The sequence below is a fragment of the Saccostrea cucullata genome, unplaced genomic scaffold (genome assembly GCF_032062105.1).
Source record: "Saccostrea cucullata isolate Sc308-1 unplaced genomic scaffold, CSIRO_AGI_Scuc_v1 ctg251, whole genome shotgun sequence".
NCBI lineage: Eukaryota > Metazoa > Mollusca > Bivalvia > Ostreida > Ostreidae > Saccostrea > Saccostrea cuccullata.
The window spans coordinates 57587-83458 of NW_026935559.1; the positions used below are offsets into that span (position 1 = coordinate 57587).

The following is a 25872-nucleotide window of genomic DNA, read 5'->3' on the forward strand; positions in this document are numbered from 1 at the left end:
ATCCATATAACACGTTCTAAGTAAGTGCAATCAATAGCTGCCTGAATGCCAACATATTAAGAACAATCTAGTCTACTTCTACATGTATATAACTTGAATTTCAAGTGGTTTTAAATATAGTGCTAATAAAATGAAGCAAATGGATTTTAAATTATGAGTTTCAAAGCTTTGGTGCTGGTACGAAAAATTGGATTTTTATTACTGTCGTTTCTTTTTTTTTTTACTCTAAGGTTATTCCTCTATTGCGTAGGTAACCCATTTGCTCCATAAGTAATGAAGGTCTTCATATTTCTATTGATATCTAATTACTTTGCGGATATTTTGACCAGAAACTCGCAGATGATATGTCCTGATGATAGATTTTATAACAAGGAAACAGGAAACTGCACAGGTATGGTTGAATTTTGATAATAAAGGAAAACTAAATGTGCAAGGCAAATACTTGCGAAGTTCACTGATTAAAAATATATCGAATAATTTATTGTAATAGTGCAAAACTGACTTTTTTTATATTCAAAGATGTTGTAACAATACAATTAATTACATATCAAACGATAATACAAATAGCAGAGAAGCATTTGGTTTATCTAACTTTTAGAATGTCCGCCAGGATATTTTGAATCAAACTGCTCTAAACTGTGTCGATACCCTAACTACGGTAATGAATGCCAGGATCAATGCACGTGTAAAGAAGAATATTGCAATCACATTTTTGGATGTATCAAAGGTAAGTGTGTCAAAACACATATCTCTAAAATCTCTTACTCTGATAATCTCATTTTGAATATAAAATGCATTACAAGCTGAATAAGAATCTGTATTGTCTAACGTAATTAATTATTCAAAACGTTCTTAATAGATTTGCGAGATATCAAACAATCCAAAGACAGAGTCAACACCATCATTGCTGTAACAGTTACTGGAATTATTCTCATTATCGTCGCTTTCATCATTATCTCCATTGCTAACCGAAGATTCTTCACCAGACACATCCGGCAAAACGCCCACTACGTCGGCACCGTAATAGCCGAACATACGGGGAACACGTATAACCCTCACTTACATCGTACAGCAGAGTATTCTAGACCTGATGAAACCTGTACTCAAGCCGACAACGGAGTGTATATGTTGGCAAACACACTTAATAGATATGAATATACTGGTGTTCAGTAAACATCATTGTTTGTGGTGATTTATTGTTTCTTTATAGTCAGAAGAACGTACCAGAGGACTGATTACGCTTTGCTACTACACCTCCGTCAACGTCTAAATGCCAAGATTCTTTGCAAAACGCACCTTTTCCTTTTGGATCATAAATTAGGAATGCGAAACTTTTATATTCTTGCTTAACATATTGAATGAAAGTTTATTTATAGGGATTAGAAACAAATTTCTCATAAGGGATTATTAATCGGTAGTATATTACGAACTTGGAAAATTTAAATTGCGTTCCCGATAAATATCAACATGGGTTAGTTTTATAGACAAATAACTTGCAGCATTGCCACATATATAGAAATGTTAATGTTATAATCTTATTGTGAACCATTTGAAACAACATTTGATAAAAAAAATCCCATCTCTCCGCTTCCTTACTTCTTTTTAGACGTTAAAAGGGCTATAAGTAGAACGGTAACTCTGCAGGGTAAAGCTTGTACATTGCTGTGCTTGAAAGCTTATTGTTTGTACCATGATGTTTAATTGTACTTCTTTTGCTGTTATTGTTGTTGTTATTTTCATAAAAAGGGTTCGGAAATGTATATTGTTGTAAAAAATATATCAGTATTTATATTCTAAGTGGTTAGAGCGTCTGCTCTAGAGTCGCGGGTTCGAATTCGAATTCCACTGTGGGACGTGGAGACCAGTCCTTTGGGTCGGGCCGTATAAACCGAGGTCCCGTGTCGCAGTAGTTGCTGGTACGAAAATAATTCCTCACTGCTTAATGACCCTAAGTGCTGCTGACATAATGTGCAGTCCTCCTCGGAAAGTGGTGGCCTCTACATATGAGTGACAAATTCCCAAAAGGGACTTTAAACAATATACTATCAATCAATTAATCTAGAAATATTGTGTTAGATGAGATAAGAATAGATTATAAATAAAAAATAAATCTTTAAAGTGTAATATTTATAATAATAATAAAAAATATACATATGATAATTTTCTACGAGGATATCAGTTAAGATTCCTACAGCATTCTGGTTGATAACAAATGTATTTTTAAATAATTATACCTTAATTAAATCATATTTGCTCTCAGAAGTGGATGCTAAGTAATGGTTAGTCCTATGTATATGGAGGCATTCACAGGAAGACTGTAGAAAACAATTAGTTTAATTGACCTCCGGCACACCATTGTGGCAAGGTTTGGTCCTTCTTAGTTTTACAAAGGAACGTATAATAGACACAACAAATCGGTGATAACTGGTAGTCATATTCATCTGTAAATAGTGAAAATTAAACAAAAATCATCAATGACTTCTTCATAATCGTTATGTGAAGCCAATATTTTTTATAAAACTTTAACCAAGGACTAAAGTCTTTTACATAATATTGATGCAGATTAGCAACATCCAGGAAACTCCTGTTAACAACATGGCCAATAGGCGTTTTTTTTAGAATTTCCAGCAACAACAATATATTAATCTTCAGATTGCAAGTCTTAGGCGATAGTATGATACAGGGTAAGGTCTGTGCAAATATCAAATCTTTAAGGTTAATAAACCCTCTGCTCACTCATATAAAATGTAGCTTGAACCTTAATGATTTTCCAAAAGAAATGTATTAAATAAGTAAAATACAAACAATTTTAGCATAGCTTGCGGGGCTAAATTTGACAAAAAGAAACTTCAACTTGACATATCTATAAAGGTATAATAGACAATTATGTCATTTAGAGTTATCTCTCTTATCAGAGTATCAATGAGCCTTAAGTATTTCTTTCAAATTCGATAATAGAAAAAGTAATGAAAATTATTTATACAGGTTACTCTGGATCTCTCGAAGTTCAAGGGACCGCAAGAAAAGTTCGAGAGATCGAGGGGTTTGAGAGATAGTTTGTTAATGAAATCCGGAATTTTCCTTTCCGATCATCGATGTTCTACTTTTACAGATACCGGTGTAACGTGTATGATTGGGTTCTACAAAGGATATATGTACAGTATAATGCTTTTTCTCTTACTCTATCTGAGTTAATGATTGGACTAATAATTGTAGGGCCGCTCTATCTGAGGGAAAATCACAATTTATTTAAAATTTTGTTATCAAGAGACGTGGACTGGGTATGGCTTTTGCACCGTGTTTCTACACTAGGTTCCTTTTGATAGGAAAGAACTGAGTGCCTCAATCATCTGCAGATTTACTGCACCCAGAACTTACCATCAATTCCCTAGATCACCTGCCACTGGTGCTTATTCTACTCTTACCCTTTTTCTTCTTCTAATGGCTTCCTCTTTTATTCTTCCAATCTCAGCCGTAACTTTCTGAATGTCTTACTACTTTATTCTTTTCTCTCAGCTTCTGATTCATCTGTTGGCTTCTTCAGCCAACTTCTGAATGCCTGACTGTTTCCAAAGCTTCGCTTTATATACCCAAGGACTATTCTATTCCAAGGGTAGTCAGGTCATTCCATTATTCATTATTTAAGGTCTTCTCTGCGTTTATTCAAACGCCCCCTGACCATTACATTACCCACGCCTCTGATATCATGCGTCCCGCATGTGATTTGATTCAAAACTAAAGTTTTTTTGTTTTTTTGTTTTTTTTGTTTTTTTTTTTTACTATTTATATTATTAATTTTTTTTTTAGGCTGAAACTATCTGGAATTCAGGGAACACGATTGCTATAAAGAAACTTTCGTTACAAAAATGGTTTTTTAACACATGCAACAAAATTAGATACGGATACATTATAAAGATTGTTCAGCAAAAATCTGTCTCCTTGAATATCAGCTCTCCTGGATCCTCCACCTTATCCTCATCTGTACTCCCAGGGGACTTCCTTGGATACTTTTCCACTAGTCCCGACTCTACGGTTTCTTTTGGCTCTTCCCAATTATGTGTTCTGTTCAAGTGTCTTCTAAGCACAGTCTTCTTGCCAAAGATATGAGCACACTGCTCACATTTAAACTTTCCTTTGTAACAATTACATAAACCACAAGCCAAACTGTCAGTGGGACCGATATGAGGTTTGGTCACTTTAGCTTTGGTTTTTCCTTGACTTAACTTCTTCAACTTTGGTCTTTTTGTTACCATCCTGGGATTTGATGCATGTAACTTACTTGAACATGTGACTTCCTTTCGTCTAAGCCTAGATATTGTTTCTTGTTTCACACAGAAACATCCAATATGTCCTTGTAAATGCAATTCATGTTCCACTCCATAAATATGCATTTTCATTTCAGATACGTCTAATAAACATTTGTTAGACTTGAGAAAATCTAAACCCAGGATGCCATCAGCTTTGATATTTGCAATAACAGCATGGCATTTAAATTCACTATCACCAAGTCGAAGTGAAAAATTCCCTCTTCCTTTAACCTTCAGGAGTGTTCCATCTGCACCTAGAATACTTTGATTTACGGGCTCTAGTGTACAATCCCCTTCACTTTCTATTTCATTGCATACTGTATCGGCTAAAATTGTCAAGGTTGCCCCGGTATCAACCAACAGATTGCAGGGAACATGATTCACCAAAGCTTTGATGAACAAGCCAGCTTCTTTTCTTGATTGTCCTTCCTTGACCGCACTTTTACTAGATACTACTTGGTTGGTTTTCTTCCCGGTTTGAGTCCCTGTTCCAGTCTTTGATTCACCGTAAGACTCGGGTTTCTGCAACTTTTCATTAGTTTTCTTAAGCTTTAGCAAGCAGTCTTTCATCATGTGACCATGCTTTCCGCAATTGTGACATTTATATGGAAAAGCATCTGGTTTAAATAAATATTTAGAACCTGGTGCTTTGGGGGTCTCTTTTGTAATAGCCATGTCTGCCATTTCCTTTCTAAACTTCTTAACGATTCCTGCAGTTCATTACGTAGCTGCTTCATTTCATCTCTCACACTTGAGTCATTTTGAGACTCTGTTATACTTTCCTGATCTCCAGTAGCTACTCGTGCAAATCCGACATCATGCCGACGTTGGCGTTCGGCTCTACAGAAAGCCTCAATTTCAACCGCCAAACGTATAGCATCATTCAGAGATTGATTGTTGAATGCGTAAGCGCATATCAAAATCTGTCAACGCATCAACAAACTGATCCTTGGCAATCATCTCAGTTACTTCCCTAGGTGCTGTCGGGTAAGCTAGTTGAGCCAAGCGTCTAATACTCTCACCAAGCTCCGGTAATGTCTCGGACACCTTTTGTCGTTTATCTCTCAGCATTGCCCGATATAAATCTGTTTGATTGGCTGGTGCAAAGCGGTCTTCCAGTGCATTACATAAATCCATATATGTACAAGCCGTACCTCCCTTCATGTTACCAAGGACAGTCTGTGCTTGTCCTTTCAATGACGCTGCAAGATATAAACTTTTCTGGCGCGCATTCCACATGTTTATATCGCTTCATGCCTCAAAGTGGGCCTTATAGTCTATCCAAGACCCGGTTCCGTCGTATGTCGCTGGTTTCATTATGGTTTTACCATATGAACCTCCTGCATCATAACTTTGTGTGGCCTGCGTACTCATATTTGGATTTTGTTGGAATCCAATATGGGAACCATGTCCAGCTCCCATCCCTGATGTCCAGGTCACACTAGTTGTTGCTGTTGAAGCACTTGGAGTACGCCAAGAGAACCCAGGTGTGGATCGTGCCTCGGCAAACACAGGTTGTCTAAGTGAACTTTTCCTCAGCGAGTCATATTTACTGGCTCCTCTCATGTCCCTATACTCATCTTCATACAACGCGTAACTTGATTGTGGGTAATCTATATGACTAAAAGTGTCTCTCATATGAGTTGTACCCTCTGCGCCACGGTTACTGGCTGATTTTGATGTCAATTCATACAAACTATTTTCTAATAGTTTGTCTCTAACATCTACCCCGGAGTCTGGAACTACGTTTGATCTTGTAGTCTGGGGCGTGGACTTCATCATATCTAATGTTTCTCTCAGTTTTTCTCTCTTAGCATCAATTGCACTCAGATCAGCGTACAGCTCTGCTTCTAAATTATCCATGTTCATTCAATTTTCACGAGACCTAAGGCTGTAACACTTGACACACAGTGCTCAGTTTCAATAAATCTTACAACAGTACTATACACTCAAGAATAATATACCTGGTAAAGAGAGAACCCGGTGATACTAGTACTGCACCTGGTACCACTGCACTTGGTACTCAACACCTGGTATCACTACTCTGCTTTACAGTTCTTGGTAACACTGAACCGAGTTCCTTGCACCCGGTTTCAATACTTCGTTCACAACACTGCTTAACACTGTACCCAGTTCAGAGCAACAAATGTCAGTATACTAATACTAAAGCACCCGGTATCACTTCTTCAGTGTACCTGGTGTCAATATTATCACAATTGTTAACGATGTAAAGTAGACAACAATAAAAAATAAATCAGAAAAAGCCGTGTCCTTTATCCCTTGACCGGCTGCCACCAAAATGTAACGTGTATGATTGGGTTCTACAAGGGATATATGTACAGTATAATGCTTTTTCTCTTACTCTATCTGAGTTAATGATTGGACTAATAATTGTAGGGCCGCTCTATCTGAGGGAAAATCACAATTTATTTAAAATTTTGTTATCAAGAGACGTGGACTGGGTATGGCTTTTGCACCGTGTTTCTACACTAGGTTCCTTTTGATAGGAAAGAACTGAGTGCCTCAATCATCTGCAGATTTACTGCACCCAGAACTTACCATCAATTCCCTAGATCACCTGCCACTGGTGCTTATTCTACTCTTACCCTTTTTCTTCTTCTAATGGCTTCCTCTTTTATTCTTCCAATCTCAGCCGTAACTTTCTGAATGTCTTACTACTTTATTCTTTTCTCTCAGCTTCTGATTCATCTGTTGGCTTCTTCAGCCAACTTCTGAATGCCTGACTGTTTCCAAAGCTTCGCTTTATATATCCAAGGACTATTCTATTCCAAGGGTAGTCAGGTCATTCCATTATTCATTATTTAAGGTCTTCTCTGCGTTTATTCAAACGCCCCTTGACCATTACACCGGAAGTATATGTAAAGAAATTTCAATCGTATTTTACAGGTAATATACTAAAAATCAACAACAATGATCGTGTTTCGAATAAAGAAAACGAATTCCTTAAGTTTCAATATTTATTTGTTTTTACGAGGGTTGTCCCAAAAAGTCGTAGACATGGAAAAACAGTTTTGTTTCTCTATGCTTTATTAAATTTCTATCCTTGTCATAGCAAAGAAAAACATTTTATGATCACGCACTTCAAGTTTCATGATGAAATCAAATCTTATTAGAAAATTGTGAAAAAATAAAGAAAGAATATAAGAGTACACCGGCGCACGAAAGCAAGCGTAAATTACGTCTCTTATAACGTCATGATCTCTTTGTTTGCTACACTCGCGGGTATTTACATTCAATATTTTTTTTAAGTTATAGACCACTCTTGATTAAGGGACATATTTAAATTCACTACTGTCCGTTTGTTTTTTACTTGTTTTTTTTTAAGCAGATTCAAATTTCAGTCGAAATTTAGTCGAAAGCTCGTCTTACATTGTAGGCAGCAGAGAATACAAATTGTTTGACGTCGTTCGCGGTCCGGATTGTTCCCAAATGTCTGCGTTTATCAAACAGTACTCTACTTCTTACATGCCGTAATTACCTATTTTCGGTACAGAAGAAAAACTCACATTGAATATCGTGCAATTTGAAAATAACTTCTTTATTAAAATGTGGTGTGTAATGTCACTTTTGTACTCTTTTTTCCCGTCTCTGATCTATATTAACCATATCCAACACAATTTATTACATCTCCTTGCGCCGACTACGCGTTTGACGACGTCATTTTCATCATACTCAATTTCAAAGATACTATGAAAATCATGACACCAATCGTCTGTTTCTAATGCTATTTATATGAAATTTTGACATAATATTAAGATTTTCATTCTGGTTTCAGTGATTTAAAATTGAGTTCAATGTATTAAATAGTTCTAAAGAAATAAAAGCAAATGTAATAGTTATATGCGTAAATTATCCCGAATTTTGTCCATGCGCCGACAGGCCTTATCGGCCTTCATATAAATCGTCCTAATATTATTAATATAAAAGATATGTATTTTAAAATTCACAGTTTTAAAGAACATTGACTATATTATGTCGATGCAAAATTTGGTAAGTACTGGTTGCATGCTAAAAAAATTATAAACATTGTCTACGACTTTTTGGGACAACCCTCGTATTTTATGATAACATGAAACAAGAAACAAGCAATTGTCGGTTTGGCTATTCCGCGGCTTGATCGGGTCATTCACCAGTGTTCACCAGATTTTTCTTAATCGGTATTCAGTCCTTGAGAAAGGAATATCTTGTGCAATATTTGCCATACTCGGATTATGTACTCTAATAAAAGTTCTTAGTACATGTTTGATACCTCAAACAAAGGATTTTTGCTGCTACCAAATCACTTGGTACACCCTCTCGAGGAGAGAAGAACAAGTTTGCGATTAATTCTAATGTACAAAGTGGTTGAGGGGTTGGTACTGGCATTACCACCTCATCAAAACGTCAAATCAAGCCAAAATATTTCAAGGACCATCGTACAACAAATATTATACAAAAACATGTGTGTAATAACAACAAAGGATTAGCAATTGCGGCCAGTAGAACATTACAATATCAACATTCATTCTTTGTTGACTCGTGCATTGAGTGGAACCATCTACCCAACTCCGTCGTACATGCGAAAACAATAGAGGGATTTAAGACCGCCCTACAAGAACATCGAGCCAATAAAATCCGGCGTTCTCTCTTCCCGTTGTGAAAAAGCCTTTATAGGTTACTACAACGTACAGATACAAATACAGATACCCCAAGCCCATGCTTCATGGTTGGATGACTGTGCCATTGTGTGCATAATTATTGAGCAAATCATTACCAATGATAGGTTACAATCAGGGACACAGGACAATGAATAATGGACCTGATGTACTACATAGTCAAAAAATCTACATAGTTACATAAATTACTTTGTACGGGAAGGAAGATCTCTTTTTCTTCCCCTTTGTCTTTCTTCCTGAATTATTCAACTTTAGCCAAAATTAAAACATGAAAAAATTAATTAAAATCAAAAGTAAAAGAGATAGTTAAGAAATGTCTAGAAGTGATTGAATATTTAGGATTTACCATTTACATTGGATCAGAATCAGAATTACCCCATTGAGAAGTGAAAACAATAAAATTTTACTTACTATTTAATTTATTCTTTGAATCCAATTAAACAGACATGGACTGATTTGGAAACAGCAAAAAGTGTAAATATGATCTTTTTTAAGAAGTTCAAATATGTTGGAACCGTCCTATATTGCTCAAGTAGTGCACATGTGTATCCAAACGTAAACTTTTCTTTTCCTGCTTTTCGTTTTCTATGGAATTCTTGCTTTCAGGGGAAATTTATCAATTTTACCATCAAAAACAAATGTTTATTAATATCCACAAAAATGAAATGCTCCTGATTTAAATCCATCAAAATGATATGACTATCTTCATACAGAGATGTTTCAATCTATAGAAATGAACCTGCATTATGTTTGAAAACTACTCACTGTAGACCGTCACCTGACAGGTAGATATTACCCCGAGGGTATAATTATCACATCTGGGCCTTTACAAAATGGCAAAAGTCAGAGTTAAACTACCCTTATCTTGATTGAATAATAAGAAACCCACAAAGATTTGTAATTAAATAGACAGAAACACAAAGGGCTTAATTTCTCGTGTGATGCATGTACTAAGTATGTTGTTAAACTTTTCCCTCGCAATTCGATTTGGTCCCTCGCTTCGCTCGGCACCAAATCTCATGGTACTCGGGAAAAGTTTACCAACATATACGTAGTCTATGGGAACTTATTGAAACGAACGTCTATAAATTTATTTTCTAAAAATTATCATCTCGTCAAAATAAGTTCTGAATTCGTTTATAATTTACCAATAATAACAAATTAATTATACATGTATCAATACATGGACGACCCACAGGTGTAGTGTCATCCATGTAAACACCCAGTGAACACCTCCATGCCAGCCCCAGGCGTTTACTGCTTTTTCCAGGTAAGACCAGGCTCAATTTCATGCTTGATCGGCGTGTACACATGCGCTATCAAAACTTCGAGAGATAGAGAGTAAAATTCAATGAAATATGTGTAACCGGACCCAGCTTTTGGTTCGAGAGATTGAGAACTTCGAGAGATAGAAGTTCGAGAGATCAGGAGTAAATTTGCTTAGTTATAAAGAGGAAAAAACGGGACCGGGGGTTCACTTCGAGAGATCGGAGTTCGAGCCATCGAGAGTCACCTGTACCTTCTAATTAATAACCAAATTCTTTATTTAAAAATCGAAATATATGTTAGATTTAAGTATTTAAAAATAACGGAAATTTGCTTATAATTCAAAAATGTTGTTTAATTCGGAAAAGCTGTAACATTCTTTGAAGAAAATTAAGTGATATTCATTTTCCCCGCAATTGAATAGTAGACATTCAATGACTTTTTTATATGACAGATACAATGATTTTTTTGCGTTGAAACAGGGATTTAGATTTAAAAAGCAATAAGTGAGATGTTATTTGCTAGATCTAACCTCCAGCAAAGTATAAATGAATGTTGAACAGCTGTTGAAGCCAAGTCTGAGAGGAAGCAATCGAACATTGCTCTTCAAGCTATAAAACATAAGCTCAACACACACTTACCCTCACACTCTCAAACACACGTGCATACCCTATCACGTTCTTCGTGTCTTTTATTTTGGATTTATGTTATAAATAATGGACCTTATACTTACATTGATCTTAAAATCTAATTTTACTGAGACAGTTTACATGTATGAAATATATGGGGATAATGAACGGAATTCAAGATCGAAAGTCCATTAAACAATAAACATTAAAAAGTGGTGCAGAGCAAACACGAATCTCTTAATCATAAGAGGTTAGATCAGGTGTCACGGAGGAGTGCACATTCCCTTCCGACAGGCCACATCCGCCGTGTGTTCATTTTATTAATCGGGAAATAACGGGAAAAATCTGTCGACCTATATTTTTATATGTTTCATGCAAACATCATCCTATAAGTACAAGCTAGTACCTCTAGGTCAAATTAATTACCAAAACAATACGTCGGGTAAGAAAGATACCATGCCTTGTATCAAGTACACTGATTTGGTTTCTGTTTCAGAGATTTTGGATACTTGAAAGATTCTAAACGAACAGTATTCCAAACCAAAGTCCATAAAACAAGGCAAAACAGGAGCAGAGCAAACACGGACCTCATAAACATTAGGAGTGGGATCAGGTGGGATCATGGAGGAGTGAGCATACCCTGCTGACCTGTCAAACCCACCGTCTGCTCATTGTCATGATCTGGAAATAACGGGAAAATTCGTTCTCAATTCAGTATATAAATAATGGACTAACAATTAGTATGAAAAAAAAAAACGTCTGTCAGTATTTGACTCAGTGATAAATTGTATGTACTGAAAAGGTCATTGTATCGACGAAAGAATTTAAGAAATGAAGACTAAAAACGAGACTGCTGATACACGTATTCTTGTTTCGGCAACTTGTCTGTCAATAATTTACCTCGTTTTATAAACTGTACACGCATAGAGCATGTTCTTGCGTATCGAATCAAATGAGATATATAAACACCGTATGCAGGTAATGAAGGTATATTGTTGCATAAGTAAGGGAAGTTGACGATAGAAAACTTAAAGTCTTCACGTTTATCAAAGAGCTTGGTTGTTAGATTACCTTTAACGTCAACTCCAAACATGTCAGCAGACAAGTAGCCATCAAATGTTGAGGAGTAAGTATTGTTTGATATTTTGAGGCATATAAAATATATTATTATATATAATAAATATTATATGTTTTCCAAGTAAAACACCTATGTATGAAACAGGTGTGTCAGATTCTACTGATCTTTTATCTCAAGCGCAACAGGGTATGTCGAATAGACATTGGAATGGAAATTATTAATTGTTAATTGACACTACGTCGTCGATGAATGAAAATATCGAGTTGAAGGTCATAGCAAGTTTCTTTTCACGCATGTGATTTTGCACAAATCCTGCTTCATGTGAGTACAAAAATAGGTCTGCTAATAACGGAGCGCAGTTGGTACCCATGGAAATTCCAATAGATTGTTGGAAGATCTGGTCACCAAAAACCACATGGAAATTGTCAATCAGAAACTCGGACATCTTTTTATTTCAACTTCAGAGTACTTGTGCGTGCAGTCCGAATGTGTTTTAACAGAATTATTTTGTCAAATGAAGGTTGACAGAAAAAAAAATAGTAACAACTGACGATTTATTCGTTAACACCCCCAAGCCTCCATAGAAAGCCCAGATGTACTTTAGAGCGAACGTTTTATATGAATACTTTAAACTTAAAATACTTCCAGATCATAATCATTTTGATAATTAATGATGTACTTCTTCGTGACAGTAACATAGGTTAAATTAAGTTTATTAAATCGTGAGGGGCTTTAATAGTGTACCAATAGCAATGGCATTGATTTTGGAACAAATACTTTATTTTGATGAACTATATATAATTTTTTTTCTGTTGCCAAAATTCTACAATATACGATATTTCTTTAAAAATTGTTTCTAATAGAAATGTACAAAACTTATCAATCAAACCCACCTATTGCCATAGAGCACCTGCAATTTGTTTATTCGTTATGATTCGACATATATTTTGGGTTTCTCATAGCATAACATGGACAATGTCATTATATTCATATGGGAGTTGGGGGTATCATTTAGTGAACTCGTTGCTCACAGTACCTCTAGTTTATGTTAATAAAATGAAACATAACTATGACAATATTTAAGATAATTCTGTTAACATGAAACTTGATTATATCAACATACAACTTATCAAGTTGCAAGTTGTCAATTGATTTGCATGTTAACATAATTATCTTGCCAGTTGACATAAATAAGTCGCCTGTTTACTTACTGATGTTACATGCTGGCATAAAGAAGTCGCCAGTTGACATAATTTTGTTGCATGTAGATATATTGTTCATGTATGGTGAATACTTTATCTAGCAGGTAGGGAAATAAATCATAAAATCGTTACGTTTTGATTATATGATGTTATATAATGGCGTTTGCAAGCAGGTTTACCAGCATCAAATTTAAATTCTCTTCAGAAATTGGTAACTTACGTTCGTCGAAATAATTATTTTTCATATCAACACAATTATTTTGCATGTTGATAGATATAAATAAGTTGCATGTTTTCATTATTATTTTGCATGTGAAGATGATTAATCTTGCATGTAGCAGGCAGAAATATTCCACCATAGTTCCAAGATAAATATTGTTTCAAATGTGAATGTTTTACGAGACCGATCACTATTCATTATCTTCACCTTCTTTGATTTGAATTAGTTAACTGTAAGTTCTTCAATTAATTTTAAAAATCATTTCATTTTCTTTTAATATGACCCTTAATTATCAAAAAAAATCTTCAAAGTTAAAGTTATTAAGTAGTATGTTTTTTAGCACATTTAAGCTAAAAAAAATCTTCCTGAAATACTTTTTCTATTATTTTGAAATTGAGACCCTATTGCTTCTATGCATATTGATTTTTATTATCTTTAAATATTTCAGCTGTGTAGGGAAACTTAGCTTGAATCTTATTCAAGTATCCTTTATGATTTGTTTTTAATCTGTATTCTGCTACATGTTTGTTTGCGACAGATGCTCGATTAAGATTAACTTATTAATTAATTAATATTTTAGTGCAATTTCATTGAAGATGTAGCGTTTTATTGTCACAATATTTTATCCAGAGAGCCTGTTTAATTAATTTCCCTATTCCTAATTAGATATTATGGGAATACGGATTTTTCACAACCCATAAAAAGAAATCATTGCAAATTGTAAGGGGAACCATTTTTAATACTGATGTATACAAGTGAAATAAAAATGATGAATGATATAAGTTTTTTGTGTTCTGTAGTGTTTTTAAGCGTGATTAAAAGTGATATTTCAACGTAAGTATAACTAAAATAGTGGTAGTATAACTACATTAGTGGTAATATTTTCATAATTTAGATTTCAAGTTTTTCCATTTTTTTTTCATGTTTGACAAGATTAAAGAAAAACAGCATACACAGGAAGAGAATTGAGCTGATCAACAAAATCTTACATCATTTTTTTATTCTTCTGCAGATTACTGAATTGTTCCCTGTGGGATGACACAAAAGGCACTTGTAAAGGTAACATTTTTTGCTGTTTATTTAAAACAAAAATATCATTGTTGATTTCAGCATGACAACGCTTGACTTTTCTGCGCAATTTATTACAATTCATTCCCTAAATGAGCTTGATTTTTGATATGTTTGTTGTTTTACGTCACTCATATTGAGAAGTCACCACTTGCCGATGGAAAGCTGCAAATTATTTTGACCTATAGGTACATGTATACTCGGCTATCAGGGCATTTGAGCAGCAAGAAATCTTTTTCGTGCCGGTACCAACGTGTGACATGGGTCTTCGGTTTATAGGGTTTCACTCAAAGAAACGATTTCCACGTCCCACAGTGCATCCGAACCCGTGACATTAGGATTTGACACTTTCTCCGCTACCCTTGAGCAGACATTCCAACCACTGCTCCACGCGGAGATTATTTTGCATTTCTGAGGATGATTAGTTATCTTTAATTTTAAAAAGAAAAACAAAAAATTACTTCATTTTTTTTTACTTCCGTATGCACATTAATTTCTAAATCAGTGAAGAAGGATATAGAGATAACGAACAGTATTCAATTTCAAAGTACATAAAACAATACAAAATAGGAAAAGAGTAAACCCCTGAAATATCCGCTGTGTGCTCCTTGTCATGATCGGGAAATAACGGAAAAATCCGTCAATTTAGTGTATAAATAATGGACTAACAATTAGTATGAAAAACCTCAGCCCGCATTTGACTCAAAATGATAAATTGAATTTGCTGACAATTTCGTTGTATCGACCATAGAACGTCCGAAATGAGGACTTTAAACAATACTGTTGATATTCTTGTTTCATCAACTTGCTTGTAAATAATTTATTTCGTTTTAGAAATTATTTTATACGAAGAGCATACTCTTGCGTATCGAATCAACTGAGATATATACACTCCGTATGCAGGTAATGAAGGTATATTGCTGCATAAGTAAGGGAAGTTGACGATAGAAAAGTTAAAGTCATCACGTTTATCATATAGCTTGGTTGTTAGATTACCACTACCATTACCATTTTCAAGTAAAATATCCAAGTATGAAACAAATGTGTCAGACTCTGTGGTATCTTTGATATCAAGCTCACCAGGATATATCGTATGAACGTAGGAACGGAATTTACCATTGTTAATTGACAATACGTCGATATCTAGCTGTCGAGTTGAAGGCTACATCAAGTGTTTTCTTCTTTTCACGTTAATCATGATACGAGATACCTTGACATTATTTTATTGTAGATTGTAACCCCAGATTTTCCGGAATAAACTGTTCACAGCAATGCAGTTATCCAAACTATGGTTTAAAATGTCAAAGTTTTTGCAACTGTCCAGAAAGTGTATGCGATAATCTCAATGGATGTAGCTTTAACACAACCACAATCTACCCTATAGGAAAGGAGTTATCATGTAAGGGTCCATTATTTCCCTTTTTTCTCAAATTACATTTTAATAATTTCAAAATTCAATACTAGTATTGTTATTTATTTTAATTCTTATCCTTATCAATTTAAAGCATGCAGTCCTGGGTATTTTGGCATAAACTGTTCCTGGCCATGCAGATACCCTAACTATGGTGAGAACTGTCAAAGTGAATGTAACTGTGAAAAAAGCTTTTGCAATGTTACATACGGATGTAATGTGGACGATGTAAAGCCAACAGTACAAAGTATGTATTAACAAGAATGGCAGCAAACACAAATATAATATAAAGGAAACAATAACGGCTAAATAAAAGTAATAGCCTGTTTTTTCTGCTTTCAAATAATAATTGCCCCCAGTATCTCTCTCTCCCCGCGATCTTATCAAGATATTTCGGTGTTTGACTTTATGATAGATTGTATTTCCTGACAAGATGATGGAACTTACGAAATTATGACTTTAATGTCAGACGACATGTTCCTCAAAAATATATGATTTTTCCCAAGTATTTGTCATTGAAGTCTAGGTACTTAAACAATTTTCCTCACAAAAAATACCTTATCAGGCCTTTAGACAAGACACCACAGGGTGATATTTCAAATTAATATTTCTCATTTGGGTAATCATCTGAATGGCCTATATCACAATTTTCGATGTACGTATATTTTAAAACATATTGAAGACGAAGTAGAAAACAGAGAAGAATAACAAATATGCATATTTTTCATAAAATACCAAAAGATAGAAAAGATACATTTGAGGAACGTGTCGACTGACCTTAAAAGGTGCTGTTATTCGTGTTTCATCACTTTATTTCTCAATAACGTCTTTCTCTTGAATTGTTCATACGTAGAGCATGTTCTAGCGAATCAACTTGGAGATATGCAGGTGATCAAGTTATATTCCTGCATAAGTAAGGATAGTTGACAATATGTACAGTGAGAGTAGATGCATTATGTTACCAACGACAATATGTAACACCGTCACAATCTCCTACAATGCCAACCCTTTAATTTTTTTTATTGCCGAGGGTGCAGTAAAAAGGAGAACAAAGTATATATTTTAGATACTGATTTTGATCTTTTATCTTCATAACAGCTACGTTAAATGAAAACCATGATGTTAAAAGAGCTGATTTCTCCATCAACATGCTAACGTTAGGATCAATAATCTCCGTTGGATTTTTACTTGTGATTATTTCAATAATAGTAGCTGCTGTTTTATGTATGAAACAGATCTCCAAAAGAATGCAAATGTTTGATAAAAGTAACTACCCTGCATCAGTGCATCATGTCACGAACAGAAGCTTTGATACCTCAGAGGACATGGTGAATTATGAAGGGCGTCCCGTGTCTTCCTGTGATCATTTATAGATTAATATGACTTGATATCAGCTTTTAATTTCTTAAAGGTTTCGTCTACATCTATTTAACTGATATGGTTGATAGCTTCAATGTTATACATATGATCATTTTCTTTGTTTCACAGGCATTAAAGATGTATTCCTGTCAATTATAAAATAAACTATCTTTACATTTCCTAACTTTTCTTTTGCTTTTCTTTCACATTTTTACAGTTAAAAAACTATTGCACTTCGTGTAAAAACCTTACTTAAGGACAGATGATACAAATGAAAAATGAATGATTGGATTGTATATATATATTTTTTTTTTTTCTGACCTAATTTCATTGTAAATGATGCAAATAATAAGTTTCTAGAATATACAAAATTATAAATCTTCTATGATATTCAAAATTCTACCCTTCTGAAACCATCCTTATTATTCTATGCAAATATTTTTCACTTAAAATTCCATTTGTATGCAACTTTGAATAAAAGATTAAAAACTACGCAGTGAAACTTATTCATTTTAACTATGGAAAGCCAACGGGTTCAAAATAATCAAACCAGAAATTCTTCGATAAGTAAAACAAAACTACTTCGGTTGGTGGTTGTCGTTCGTGTGTGTGTTTGGGGGGGGGGGGGGGGGTCCAAAGTATTTTTTTATTTGCTTCAGTTTATAAATTTAATAACTCTGTACATTCTGGAGGGCAGGGGTCCGGACTTCCAACCCAACTGTAACCACCCCCTCTAGATCCGCATACGGAGAAGTGCCGAAAGAATATAGAACATGAAAGCTTTTTCAGTATTATAAAGTAGCCTAAAGACCAGCCACGTAGTATAGGAGGGTCTCTCCTTTCCCGCTTTTCCCAAACATAATGTTTAACTGTAAATTTAGTTCCAAATCTCATCATGATAATTATGGATCGAAAAATTGTCTTGTGAAAAAATAAGAACCATTCCACCTACCCCTATTCCAACCCCCGGGTTTTTAAGATAAAAGTGTCAATTATTTTTCTATGTGCCCCTTTCAAAAATGATGCTACATGAATGAAGACTGTAATTTTTTGCTTTGTTCTGTTTTTTTTTTTGTAATCGTTGGGTCCCAGGCAAGGAAGCCCTTTTTCTGAATTTTGTCTCAATAGGGATGCATTGAAAAAAACGGTATGTCATAATGAAAACCAACAAAAAATGCTTCAAAAGCTTCCCTGATGCGTTTGGTTCTATAGAATCATCTGATTATTAATGTGTTCAAACTCAATGAGGGGTGTAAAGAAGAGGAATCCACCCTTCGTAGTCGTGTGTAGTCTTAAATTTGACGAAATATTATAAAATAAATTGATGATTTATTTATAAACGCAAACATAGTAATCTGTTCTGAAGAAAAAGTTTAGATAAACTACTTAAAATATGATCACTTCAAATAATTTTTAATTCAAATTTTCCGCATATACAAAGGAATACCGGTATGTACTTTACAAAGACATGAATAGGTCTGTCAATACATTTTCAAGTTCCAGGATTTTTTTTCGGAATGAGGGGAGGGGGAGGGGTCTTGTCCACCACAAAAGTCATCGAAACGCAAAATACCTATTAATTTGGGGTGGTATAGACATTTCTCTTTGATAAGCTGCTTCAAATATTTATTTGATTTCTCTCATTCTCTAAGAGAGGTCCATAACCCCTTGAATGGGGTTCAAGGTTATTTCTTGATTACTTTACTCTTCTTAAGTAAAAGGTTAGATAATTGTTTGCTATCATCAGGCTTTTGATTGTAACCACTTTTAGTTTCCATCATGCCAAATAAAAGATTTTTTAAATAACTACAATGTATTTAATTTCAAATCATTGTGTGATCAATTTTCCATGGTTATAAAAATATAATGATTTAAGAAGACATAATTTTGTCGAATTTGTATTCAAAATACGAGGGTTGTTTGAATAGTTCGTGGACAAGTGTCATATCTTTTTTATTTGACGTCATACGTTAACCAACTTGGTGGAAGGTTTTTAACAATAAATCCAAATGATTTATATTATTTTTTTTCTCAAAATGTTACGATTAATTTAGAACTTACCTAGATTTTAAAAATGCAAAAATCGGATCGCGGAGCAGGTCATAATTTAGCAATTTTTAAGTTACAGATGATACACGAAATAATGTCTGTAGTCCATATTCTCTGTAAAATGGAGCAAAAACGAAAAGCATCCTAGAAATTCAAATTAAGAAGTGTAACATCGATTTGCATAACAAATTATGACTTTATATTTTGCTTTGTTGAAAAGACATCAACTTGAGAGGAAAGGTAGTCCGTATTGAAAACGACAAAAACGATGACGTTTTAGAACATCACGGAGCAGCAGATAACGATGCAATTTCGTGTACTATAGATCACTACATATGCGCGACACTTTATTTACGCGAGATAATAATTAACTCTTAATGAGAGAAACAAAATTTTCACGAATTGTGGTTATTACCCTATATAATATTTAGGAATACTATCATTCGCTAAAATTAAAATTCGCGTTTTAATAATTGAATTATCATAAGATTTATATTCGCGATCACACGGTCACACGTAATTACGCAGAAATAAAGTTCTCGCAAATTAAAAAAATTGATTTACAGATTTACTCAGGAAAAATCCTGAATAAACACTAAAAATGTTGGAGGAATCAAGAAATATGTCACAAGCAAAGTTGTGCATGTGTGTACAAATAGTACAGGCAATGTCAGAGTGATAGAGACTCTTTATCGATTGAGGAAAATCTGTGTAGAAACGGTTTAACTGTAATTGTCTGAACAAAACTTTTAAAAGTTGGAACGTAGAGGAAAGACATAGGCGCTTCAGAGTAGCTTATTCTGTAAAAGTTTAAGTAATAAAAGAAATTGCAACCTTATCAAAGGACAACGAGAGCTATTCTTAAAAAATAAATGTCAAGCATTAGAAATAAAGAATTAATGAATTTGAATTGGATTATTCTCTGTGAAATGTATAATGTTAGTACTTTTGAGAAATTGGATGCTATGTTGTGACGTTACATTACCGTTAAGTGTGGTCCGTGGGTACAAAACATTTGATTTTAAAATTAAGTTAATTGATTTCTGTAAATTCCAATGTAATGAAACTTTACACATCAACAAAACAAATATTTTTACATATACATGTACCAGGGTAATAGTGTGCTTATTTCAAATTTCAAGTGAGTAATATAACAACGATTGACATCGTCCATGAAATTTTCGAACAACCCTCATAAATCTTTATCTTCTTGGTGGACATGAATCTGTTGTTCATTTTATACTGAGGTAAAATCTTAGAAAACGTAAAGGATTGAGTACGAACATAAGGGGTCCACAATGAATTTATATATTTTTGTAAAGTATGGTTTTAGTTTATTTTCCTTCTTCCTTGGTTAGAACTCATTATCATATTACAAATTTAAAATTTATATTTTATGAACAAAATGAAGCAGTTTATAAAAGGCAATTTTTTGTGAAAAGTACAGGATCTGGATTGCGAAATTTTAATTCTTAGCTTACGTTAGAGAAATGAAAACTTCTGTTCCCTTTTTATGCGTTGCATTTTCTTCAATGACTGCAAATAGTTTTCTAACGTAAGTAAAACGTCACATTGTTTAAAACAGGAAAGTACTTTCCAGCAAATTTCCACTGTATCACAATTTTAAAAAAAGTGTCTAGTGCAATATGTTCCAGAAATTCCTTTTTCATTTTTTCAAGCGTGTCGCCAAAGTCCTGTCCACCAGATAAAATATGGGATGAAAAGAGACAAATCTGCAAAAGTAAGTGTTTTGAATTAAAAAAAAAACTGTATTTTGTAGAATTGAGGAATGCTATTCATTTCATAAACTAAATCACGGGGTAATAATCTACGTCTTTTTGAATAAGAATAAAATTAAAAACTTATCTGAATGAAATATGAGATAATGAACAGTGTTGAAGCTCAAAAGTCCACAAAACAAAATAAGAGCAGAGCAAACACGGTCCTCCAGAACATCAGAGGTGGGATGAAGTGCGTTGGATGAGTGGGCATCCTCTGCCGTTATTTCCCGATTATGACAAAGAGCACACGATGGATGTGACCTGTGGCGCCAGGGGATGCTCACTCCTCTATAGCATCTGATCCCACTTCTGATGTTTTGGAGGTCCATGTTTGCTCTAGATCTGCTCCTATTTTGTTTTGTTTTATGGAGTTTGATATCGAATTCTGTTCGGTATCTTCATATCCTTCCGTCAAAATTCAATTCATGACATACAGCTGTACAAGAAAAACATGGTATCAGTTATGATTTTTCCATATCATAATCAACATGAATGGTTGATACCTGATAGTTTCTTTCGAAGTATTGTAAATCATTGAGTATTTATGATACGAATATAGTGCTTTTTAACTGACTGGGTTAATATCATCAAATCAAATATCAAGATAGCGAATAGCTAGTCCATTAAAACAATCATGAGCAGATAGATCTCTAAAAGTGGCATCAAGTACCACGAAGGAGTGAGATCCCTTGTCAACCAGTTACTCCCACAGTTTTTTTTTTCTCTTTTTTTTTTGGTTATGATTGAGCAAACAGAAGACAATTAATTAATGTAAAATATCTAACGTATCTAATAACAAGGTATGACAACCGTACGTAAAGCATTTTACTTCAAAGAAGACTAGATTCGCTCAAAATGTCAATGTATCGGTCATAGAAAATGTCTATATCTTTAATTGTTAAATTTACTCACGGGTCAAAGCTTGTCTCACTTTAGAAATTTTTCGAACATACAGCATACACCTGCGTATCGAATCAACTTGAGGGCATTAACTGCATTTGCAGGTGCCAAAATTTCTGGATGTGCAATGATGTTTCAATCAAACCCGACCAAAAAATTTGAAGTTCCTATAACTTTTAAATGAAATAAGATTTTTTCTATATTTTCGTGTAAAATACTATTGCAATATATAAGTCGTGATATCATGCAAAACAGCTGAGAAAATATTAACTTCAAGTCTGTGTTTATGCACCTTTAATGCAGCATTTGGTCTATTGCTTATACGTCACAACTAATTAAGAGGGTTTCGGCGCTTTTAGAAGCCTGCGTCATTTGATATTTGTAAAAATAAAGGCAGGCCTTGATTTTTGGAGGGCACTATGAGTATTAAATCACAAGTGATTCGACACCAAATAGCATAATAGCAATTTCTAAAAAAGGTAAGATATTGACAAACAGATAAATGAAAGAAAAATATCAGCAGTCTAAATAATTAAATCCATCAATTCGCAAGCTCTTTGATCAGCACAAGGACAAAGTCTTGTAATGAAATACTATCTTTCAGTAGGTCAAATGCCTGTTATATGTTAGGGCATTATCTGCACATTGAACTATAAAACTCAACAGATTTTTCCTTTATTTCACGATCATAATAAAGAGTACAAGACGAATGTGTCGGTCTGCAGGGGTTGATCATTCCTACATTGCACTTGTTACTATTTTTTTTTTTTGTTTAATAGTTCCTTGTTTGCTCTACTTCTGGTTTGTAATGTTTGCATGGACTTTTGATCTTGAATTCTGTACGTGATTTTCATATTAATTATACAAAGGAAATCATTCAAATTTCAAAGCATCACTTTTACCTTTTTTAGAACCAATATATAATCAATGCACATACCTATAGATTATTCATGTTATATATGCTCTTAATTTCTTTGAATCATATTAAAGTACTTCCTAAATTTTCATTAAACTAAATCCAGAGTGATAAGATTGAGACTTTAAAACATGTTAGTTTTAGTTTCTATGGAAAGAATAACTGTATAAAAAAAATGTATGTAGTAAAAAACAAACTGATTTAAGGTATACCTTTACTCAGATGACCAAAAATTCCACTGATAAGAACGAAAAACCACCTATTGCACATTGTACACCAATGATTCTTGTGTTAAATTTCAATTTCAAATAACTAGGTCAATGACCTACTTTTCATGCTAGTGGCCCCTGAGTATTTCTCGGGAAATACCTCAATTTTTCACACAATGACCAATTTTTTCTATACACACAAAATATTACAAGCAACTAAACTCTTTAAATAATGAAATATTATAGCAATGGAACAGCGTTGCTTCATATAAAGAAATGATTGTAGTTTGGGCCAGAAATCTGATAATTATAACAGTTCGAATTTCCTCTGTCATATTTATATTTTTTCCCTATTTTAAATCGAATATTACTAAAATCTGACTGAAAAGAACTCTAAACTATCTGTAGCTTCAAATTACTTTTGATGCCCTAATTCTCATAGTATAAAATTTATATGGGGTCAATGATCAATTTATTTAGATATATTGTCTGGAATGGTTTTTGTACATATTTTTGAATTTCTTTATTTCGTAGCATTCAATTATTTGAAATAAATTATGAGCTTTAACACATATAATATTTGCAAAATGATGTTTCAAAATACATTTAACCTTTACTTCGTGATTATTATTGAAAGAAATAAAAAATTTTGACAAAAATGAAAAATTAAAAATTTAGTCCGAATTTCCTCTGCATTACCATACATTAACTTTTGTACCTGTATATTTTCTCTAAATAATAAAATATGAAATTTTTTAATTGATTTCGATTTAAAACTTGCTTATTTTATCCATTTAGAACAATTTTTTCATTTAACATATTATACTTAATAAAATTTCCTTTCTGTTATCTTTAAGACTAAAAAGATACCATTCTGGAAATTTTAGTACAATTTAACCTTGTTTATATGTTTTATTAGTTTATTAACAATATCAATAAATCTTTTTACTGCAACATAAAAAATCCTTTCATGTATTTTCTTCGAGAGTATATTTTCGAAATGTTTATTTTAATTCATTCACACCACTGATTTATTTTTTATTTATTTATTTATTTATTTATTTTTTTTTTTTTGGAAAAAGAGAAGAAGGATATAAAAATAATTTGGTGAAATGAGACTATTGCATGAATAGTGATAAGGCAAAAAGATTTAAAATAAGGAATAAATATGTAGCGATCATTAAAATGAAAATTGCACGTATGAAATTCCATAAAACAATTCAAATAGAAGAAGAGCAAACACAGAGTTCCATAAAACATCAGAGGTGGGATCAGGTGCCATGGAATGTATATTACACACAAAGTGGTCATATACCGGTAATTAATCGAATATAAGTAAAACAAATCAGTGTTATATAAACATTACAAGTCTGTGACGATCTGTAAACAGGACAGAAAGCACCGATCACATAGGATTCACGACTTGAAATTAACTGTCTAGGAAAAGGGACATCCCTTGTCGATAGGGCGCCCCCGAAACTTTACAACTTTACTTTTTATTTTGAAGATTGTGTGTCAGGTTACTTCGGTGTCAATTGCTCTCGCACTTGTCGATTCCCAAGTTTTGGAGATGACTGCCAGCAACAATGCTATTGCACACCAAAGTATTGCCATCCGTCAAAAGGATGTATATTTACCTATGGTAGGAATGATAGCTGCACATTTTAATTGTTCCTTTAAATGAAATTTCGTTTTTATAGTTAAAAAAAAGCTTTTAAAAAAAGTCTATCAATTAGAAGCGAAATATTTAGAAGAGTTTCAAAAATCAAATTTACTCTAAGAAAAAGACAATCAAAAATTTTATATATGTAATTTTTTTTTTTTTTTTTTTTTTTGTAGAAAAAGATCTGGACAACAGGGTGACACATACGTATGTTTCCAACATCCTCCTCGGAATCATTGTCCTTTTATTGACATTGCTTGTCGTTTTCCAAGCCCTTACTTTCAGATTGAGAATACTTTGTAGACGGCCCATTCGTCAACGGGATAGTAAATCAGTTTCAATTCGATACCATAGATATGAAGTACCACAACCCATTCCTGATGACTCAATGTCATACTTAGATGCTGTAAGGCTCACAGACTCAGAGACCGATAGAAACAATGAAGTGATCACTTCTTAGGTGTTGTCAATGAAAAACTCTGATATTTCTATTTTATATTGACTTCGAGGTACCTGTGTGTTTGTTAAATTACTTTAGATACTATTTTGAATCATTTTAAATATTGCTATATGGCCGCCGCAATGTTAAGGTCAACGCACCTTTTGGTTTTGAATATCTTTGGTGGCCCTCAATATAATTCGAATTTCTTTATTAGACTTTTGAGAATAATTGCTGTTTGTTTTTTTCAATTTTGTTTTTAAATAATGCTTTATATACTTTGTTCATGTATTTTGAAATGCTAAAATAATCTAAAGTGCAAGTAATTTTCCGGAATAACGTGTTTATATCACTATAAAATTATTTATAAAATTATTTATATTCTAGAGTATTATGAGGAAGTTATCGAATTTTTTTTTTTAAATTTCCACATTATTCGTGGCAGGTAGACGACATTCCATCCTACTTTGGACTTATGGATTCCCAGGGTTTAAAATCTATACATTTATTTTGTGAAATTGAAATTTCCTAACTTTATTACTATAATTAATTCTCACCTGAAAGAAATTTGATTTGTGGAGAAAATTTTAATCCGAATTTCTTGAAAAAAAGAAGTCTTTATTATTTTGAGAAGCGATAAATTACTTTAATAACAATTAACATAAACATGATTGGTGCTCTTAAATAAAAATAACGTCA

At 33.5% G+C, this 25872-nt stretch overlaps 2 protein-coding genes across 2 annotated transcripts; both read left to right on the forward strand.

Annotated features, from left to right (window-relative positions):
• Window positions 1–271: 271 nt before the first annotated feature.
• LOC134243229 (uncharacterized) lies at window positions 272–17230 on the forward strand. Its single transcript, XM_062725459.1, has 10 exons — window positions 272–391; window positions 599–727; window positions 860–1169; window positions 3327–3474; window positions 3808–4032; window positions 13225–13262; window positions 14391–14437; window positions 15678–15845; window positions 15952–16104; window positions 16956–17230. Exons 1-10 carry the CDS (start codon window positions 274–276, stop codon window positions 17228–17230), a joined length of 1611 nt encoding a protein of 536 aa, XP_062581443.1. The 5' UTR covers window positions 272–273.
• Window positions 17231–20669: 3439 nt separating this feature from the next.
• LOC134243214 (uncharacterized) lies at window positions 20670–25527 on the forward strand. Its single transcript, XM_062725445.1, has 4 exons — window positions 20670–20820; window positions 20945–21006; window positions 24579–24713; window positions 24911–25527. The coding sequence occupies exons 1-4, from the start codon at window positions 20756–20758 to the stop codon at window positions 25192–25194; spliced, it is 546 nt and encodes a 181-aa protein (XP_062581429.1). The 5' UTR covers window positions 20670–20755; the 3' UTR covers window positions 25195–25527.
• Window positions 25528–25872: the final 345 nt, after the last annotated feature.